The 6871-nt window shown below is 41.2% G+C and overlaps 1 protein-coding gene across 1 annotated transcript in view; it reads left to right on the top strand.

Moving 5' to 3' along the window:
* Positions 1–2297: 2297 nt before the first annotated feature.
* Positions 2298–6871, top strand: part of Miga1 (mitoguardin 1) — a 57020-nt gene continuing 52446 nt past the window's right edge. Inside the window, exons 1-2 of the mRNA XM_059266465.1 lie at positions 2298–2405; positions 5242–5419. Of these exons, the coding sequence (XP_059122448.1) occupies positions 2307–2405; positions 5242–5419 (277 nt within the window). The 5' untranslated portion in view covers positions 2298–2306. The remainder of the gene's footprint in view (positions 2406–5241; positions 5420–6871) is intronic.

Here is a 6871-nt window from a genome sequence, read left to right as displayed (position 1 = left end):
TCACCTAAGACCATCCGAAAACAGATTTACATTATGATACATAGCAGTAGCAAAATTGCAGTTATGAAGTGGCAATGAAAATTTTATGGTTGGGGGGAAAACTACAAGAAAACCTGTATTAAAGGGTTGTTCTAAACAACCTTTAATGAGATGGCTTGTTTTCCCCAACATTTGTGGGAGGAAGTGGAAGTTTGTAGGCATATATGTGAGTGCATGTGCCTGTGGAGGCCGGAGTTGGACGCTGAGCACCACCATCCTTGGTTGATTTTTCTTGTTGCGTTGAGTTGGGTCCTCTCAGTCAGACCCAGAACCATGCACAGCTAGTCTTGTTAGCAAGCTTGCTCTAGGGATCCCGTGTCTCTAAATCGGAGGCAATCCTCTAAGCCTAACCAGGATTTGCATGGGTTCTCTGGTCCTAATGCTGCTGTGACAGGTGCTTGAGCTCTGTCCCCAGCATGCGTCATGTTTTTTAAATATCGGACTCTTTGAGGTTGGGTGTGGTGGCCAGTGCATGTAGTCTCAGTTCTTCAGAGACTGGGTGCTTCAGCCCTGTGGTAGACAGCCAGCCAGGTACAGAAGAGACTCCTCATTTCTAATATAAAACATAAGCACATACGTATTTGACTCTGTTTTTGTTTTTTGAGACAGGGTTTCTCCATGTGCCCTGGAACTCATTCTATAGACCAAACTGGCCCCAAGCTCAGCGATCCAAGTGCCTCTGCCTCCTGAGTACTGGGATTAAAGGTGTGCGCCACCACTGCCCAGCTCAGTATCTGACCTCTGGTGTCAAGAATGTTAAGAGCTAGTGAGATGACTCAGCAGGTTAAGGAACTTGCCAAAAATCTTGACTACCTAAGTTTGATCCTTGGGACCCATGTGGTAGAAGAGACCCACAAGTTGCCCTGAGACATCCACACATGCATATAATAAATAATCGTTCATTTATTATATATTATGTAATATAGTAGTATATAGATATGACAGTTGTTGAATCTTGTTTAAATGAAGCAATGTGAGGATAAATGTGTGAAAATTAGTCCAGCTACTGAATTCTGAGTTTTCTTTCCGTGCCCAAGAATGTATTCTAGATTCCAGTCAGCACCCCATGCACACTTACGTGAAGGAAATCAAGAAGAATTAGATTTTAAGATACTAACACAGATAGACTTTAGTTAGGAAGAGAATCTAGAACAGTGATTCTCAACCTGTGGGTCGTGATCCCATTGTAGTATCGGATAACCCTTTCATGGGGTTGCCTAAGACCATCAGAAAACACAGGCATTCGCATTACCATTCATAACAGTAGAAAAATTACAGTTGTGAAGTAGCAACGAAAGTAATTTTATGGTGGGGGGGTCACCACAACATGAGCAACTGTGTTAAAGGTCACAGCACTAGGAAAGTTGAGAACCTCTGCTCTAGAACATGAAGTTCTCCCCATGCCCTCCTCTTCTCTCCCCAGAATTGTTTTAGGTTAACATACAAAGTAAAGGGTTTTTGCTCATGGAATCTTCATACACGTATGTACTTACGGTGTGTTCTCATTCATCCTGCTCAGTGGTAGGACCTGTTCTTTTCTTTTTTTTTTCTTTTTTTTTTTATTTTGCAGTACAGTTCAGTTCTACATATCAGCCACGGATTCCCTTGTTCTCCCCCCTCCCGCCCCCCTCACCTTCCCCCCAGCTCACCCCCTATTCCCACCTCCTCCAGGGCAAAGCCTCCCCCTCGGACTGAGATCAACTTGGTAGACTCAGTTCAGGCAAGACCTGTTGTTTTCTAAGGAAAATTTATGACTTGCATTTGAAGATTCAATCTCCCCCATTTTCATCACTGTTAGCCTTTTGGTTACGATTAAGTTTAAACACAGCTCATGTTCTCCTTTGCTATTTTGGTAACTGATAAATGCAGTTTTAGCTCCATTGCAATATCATGCCTGCATAATTAACCACAAAACTGATAGAGTTTAAATATTTTTATTATATTTATTTATTAGGTGCTCTGGTGGGCATCAGAGAACAACTTGCAGGAATCGGTTCTCTAATTTTACCAGAGTTTAACTTTTTTTTTTTTTTTTTTGAGACAGGTCCTCATTATGTATCTCTGTCTGGCCTAGAATTCGCCATGTAGATCACACTGACCTCAAACTCAGGGAGATCTGCCTGCCTCTCCCTCCCAAGAACTGGAATCCAAGGCATGAACCACCACCACACCTGGGAAGAATTTAACTTTTCATCTTTCATGGATAAAGCAACCGGAAATCCCTATGGCTGATGAGTTTCTGTTTCGTTAAGATCAGACAGGGAGTCATGTCGGAAGAAACAGTCAGAGAATCGCGGTTCTCCTTGAAGACGGCCGCCCTCAGGGTGTTGGATGTCCCTGTGTCCTGGTACTGTTCTCTCTCCCAGGTAAACAGAAGGGAAACAAATTTGAACAGTGTGTTTATGTTGTTCAGTGTAATTTGTTGGTGATTTTTCTTTTCCTTGAGGTTGTTTTGTTTATTGATACTAGGGATTTGAACCCAGAGCTTGGAAGCAAGCGGTCTGCCACTCCCAGCCCCTAAGGGTTTCACACAGCATAGTCAAAATGCTAAAGTAGTTAATATCTACTTTTAAAAATTAGTTTGTGTATATGTATATGTACATATATGTATTTTCATAATATATTTATATGTAAATATTTTATATTGTATACATATAAGTATATTTCATTAAAAATATGTATATATACTGTATTACTTTAAAAAGTTTTTCTTTCTTATCCAGGTGTGGTGACATACACCTTTAATCCCATTTATTTATTCATTATTTTTTAATGACTCGTGTATTGTAATAGCATAATATCGTCAAGATTTATCTACATTGTAGCACATATTGGAATTTCCTTTTAATATGGAATTAATATTCCACTGTATGGATATACACATTTTTGCTTGTATTTCCATCTGTCTGTGAACTACTTGGGTTGTTTCCATGTTTTAGCTATCTTGAGTAAAGCTTCTATGATCGTGGATGTGTAAATAATCTCTGGAAGACTGCTTTTAGCCAGTCACGGTATCACACACCTGTGATCTCAGCACTCCAGAGGCAAAGGCAGGAAGACCAGGAATTTAAGGACAGCCTGAACTATAAAGAGACTCCTGTTTAAAAATAATAATAATAATAAGTGGGGAAAAATGGGGCTGGGGAGATGTCTCAGTGCAAGTATGAAGGCCCCCTGAGCACACAGGCACCCAAACACAAAGAAAGGAAGGCAAGGAAGATCCCGATTTCAGTTCTTTTCAGAATTACTTTTCAGAGGTAGAATTTCTGAATCACATGTTTGTTCTTTTCATTTTGTGGGGAGCTGCTCCGCTGGTTCCCACAGCAGGGGTGCCGTTTGACATCCCACAGCCTTGCTAATGCTTGTGGTCTATGGCGGCCACCCTACAGGTGTGCAGTTACCAGATCATTCTCTCCTTCTGTGGGTTGTAGTCTGTTGTCAATATCTTTTATTCTAATTTAAAAATATTTTTATTTGGGGGCTGGAGAGACAGCTTAGAGGTTAAGAGCACTGGCTGCTCTCCCAGAGGACCCGGGTTCGATTCCCAGCACCCACATGGGAGCTCACAGCTGTCTGTAACTCCGTTCTAGGGGATCTGGCTCCCTCACAAGGACATACCTGCAGGGAAAGCACCAATGCACGCAAAATAATAAATGAATTATTTAAAATCCTTTTTATTTTATGTTTATGGTGTTTTGCCTGTGTGTATGCTGGGCATTGTGTACATGCCTTGGTCCATGGAGACCAGGAGGGGGCGCTGGTGCTAAGTTATGTGACTGTCTAGATTGCAGCGTTCTAAAAATATTTTCTAATTAGTTTATGAATAAAATCACGTATTCCTGTGGTATTTAGAAATAAGTTAACTTCTGTTTACTTAAAATTCTGGATATGTTTTTAAAAATGAGCTCACTTTTAAAGTCTGATTTCATTTCTATAGTTAAAAATCTTGCTAATTGTTTATGTAGAAGTTTCAGGCGGTGGGGGTGCTCACCTTTGATCCAGCACTCAGGAGGCAGAGGCAGGCAGATCTCCGAGTTTGAGGCTAACCTGGACTACAGAGTTCCAGGATAGCTTGAACAACACAGAAAACCCAAATGCCCCACCTCTCCCCTCCCCTCTAAGAAAAAGGATTCAGTTTCACGTATTAATCATCATTTGGTCAAGAAATGTTCACAGAGTTGAATTATTTTATGTATCTATTGACTTTGAAATAATAATATTTATTTCAAACTTAGATAACTTCAGAGCTGTGAGTGATAGCCTGTTAAATTAAAACAGACTGGCCGGGCTGAAAGAGGGATACATAGGCTCTTTATAATGTTTACAGATAAGTAAGATCTAATTTTATTTCTTTGCGGGTTTTTTTTGTGGGGGGGGGGCGGGGTTGAGACAGGGTTTCTCTGTGTAGCCCTGGCTGTCCTGGAATTGGCTCTGTAGACCATACTGGCCTTAAACTCAGAGTTCTGCCTGCCTCTGCCTCCTGAGTGCTGGAACCAAAGACTAATTATTGTTTTGAACAAAATCTGAATCGTTTGATTTTTACCAGTAAAGACTCCGGAGCCAGATGCTGGGGTGAAAGCCTGAAAGATCAGAGAGGCAGAGGAAGCACCCAGCTGACCTTCCTCCTCAGCTGAGGTCCCAGAAGCCTTCTTTCTCCTAGGCCATCTCAAAACACCCTCCTCAAAGTGCATGTCCCTCCCTCCTGTTTCCTGTGCATCTGTCTGTCTGCCTTCCTACCTCTTTCTTACTCTCTATGATTTCTTTCTTTTCTTTTTTTCTTTTTCTCTGTGTAGCTTTGGTGCCTGTCCTGAACCTCACTCTGTAAACCAGGCTGGCCTGGAACTCACAGAGATCCACCTGCCTCTGCCTCCTGAGTGCTGGGACTAAAGGTGTGCACCACCACCGCCTAGCGATTTTTTTCTTAATAACCCTATGTTCACTTCTTGTCAACTGGTTGCTTGCTCCACCTCTTGACCTATGGTTGACTTTATTTAATCCTGTTTACAGTATTCAAACGGAAAGCTCTTGGATTAAAGGTGTAATCTAGGGCTGAGCCAGAACTAGAAACAGGTTTTTCCAGTAAATAACGCAATCTCAGGGTTCATGGAGTGATCAAATATCCTGCAACAGCTAATTTTTAGTTCTTATGCTTTTACTTTTAGTGAAAAGATAAGAGTTTTTTTTTTTTCCAATCTTTTCCAGATCAAATTTTCACCAGTAGCTAAAAGGTTGTTTGTGGTAACTGCTGTGAGTGCTGTATCTGTAATTTTTTTTGCCCATCACTTTAAAAGAAGACGTGGAAAAAAGAAAGAAAAAATACTACCGTGGGAACCAGAGCACCTCCTACTTGAACACACTAAAAGAGCAGCATCAGACAAAGGTGTGTGGAAATTTCCAGATTAAATCTGTGGACCATGAGATACTATGTGTCACAGCTGGAGCATGGGTCTGTAGGATTAGAAAGTATGGAGGAGAAAAGACAGATACATTAAAGCCACTTAGGGTCCTACCACACAGAAGTCATGGCTGACAATTCTTTGTTATACATCTTGTAGCTTGAGTTTTCCTGCCTGGCCCACCTCAGGACAAATCTCTCTCACCTGCCAGACCCACAGCTGCTCAGACCCGACCAAGTAAACACAGAGACTTATATTGGTTACAAACTGTATGGCCGTGGCAAGCTTCTTGCTAACTGTTCTTACAGCTTAAATTAATCCATTTCTATAAATCTATACCTTGCCACGTGGCTTGTGGCTTACCGGTACTTTACATCTTCCTTGTCCTGACGGCAGCTGGCAGTGTCTCTCTCACCCAGCTTCCTGTTCTCTCAATTCTCCTCTCTGTTAGTCCCGCCTATACTTCCTGCCTGGCCACTGGCCAATCAGTGATTTATTTATTGATCAATCAGCAACACATTTGACATACAGACCATTCCACAGCACATCTCTACAAGTACATCTACATATAAGTATACTGACTTAAAATTTGATGCCTGTCACAGGACAGTGGTGACGCACACCTTTAATCCCAGCACTTGGGAGGCAGAGGCAGGCAGATTTCTACGAGTTCAAGGCCAGCCTGGGCTACAGAGGGAGTTCCAGAACAGCGAGAGCTATTGTTACACAAAGAAACCCTGTCTTGAAAAACAAAACAAAACAAAAAGTACGTGTCAATAGATTATGTAGTAAAATACAGTTTCAGAGGCTGGAGAGATGGCACAGCTGTTATGATTGAGAACCGTTCTTCCAGAGGAACTGAATTCCCTTCTCAGCATCCACATCTGGCAGCTTCAAAGGATCTGATACCACTGGCCTCTGAGTACCTCACTCATGTGAACATACCCACACACTGATACATATATACATATTTTAAAAATATAAAAATTTAGCCGGGCGGTGGTGGCGCACACCTTTAATCCCAGCACTCGGGAGGCAGAGCCAGGCGGATCTCTGTGAGTTCGAGGCCAGCCTGGGCTACCAAGTGAGTCCCAGGAAAGGCGCAAAGCTACACAGAGAAATCCTGTCTCGAAAAAAAAAAAAAAAAAAAATATATATATATATATATATATATATATATATATATATATATAAATTAAAAAAAAACTGTAGAACCATGGTACTACATTCACAACCTGCTTTTGAAGTATTTGATAATGTATGAGAATATCATTCTAAGTCAATTGTATGTTGTCATTTGTAAAACATAGTAATTATTACATTTGTACAAATATACTGTAATTGAATTCTGTCTCTGTTACCTTTATGTTGTTTGTGATTTTTTTTTATTTATGAGATTTTTTTGACAGTATTATGTAGCCCCAGCTGGCCTTGAC

This window comes from Peromyscus eremicus, chromosome 6, assembly GCF_949786415.1.
Source record: "Peromyscus eremicus chromosome 6, PerEre_H2_v1, whole genome shotgun sequence".
Taxonomy (NCBI): domain Eukaryota; kingdom Metazoa; phylum Chordata; class Mammalia; order Rodentia; family Cricetidae; genus Peromyscus; species Peromyscus eremicus.
Note: the sequence above shows the minus strand (reverse complement) of the source record. Positions and strands in the feature narration are given on the sequence as shown.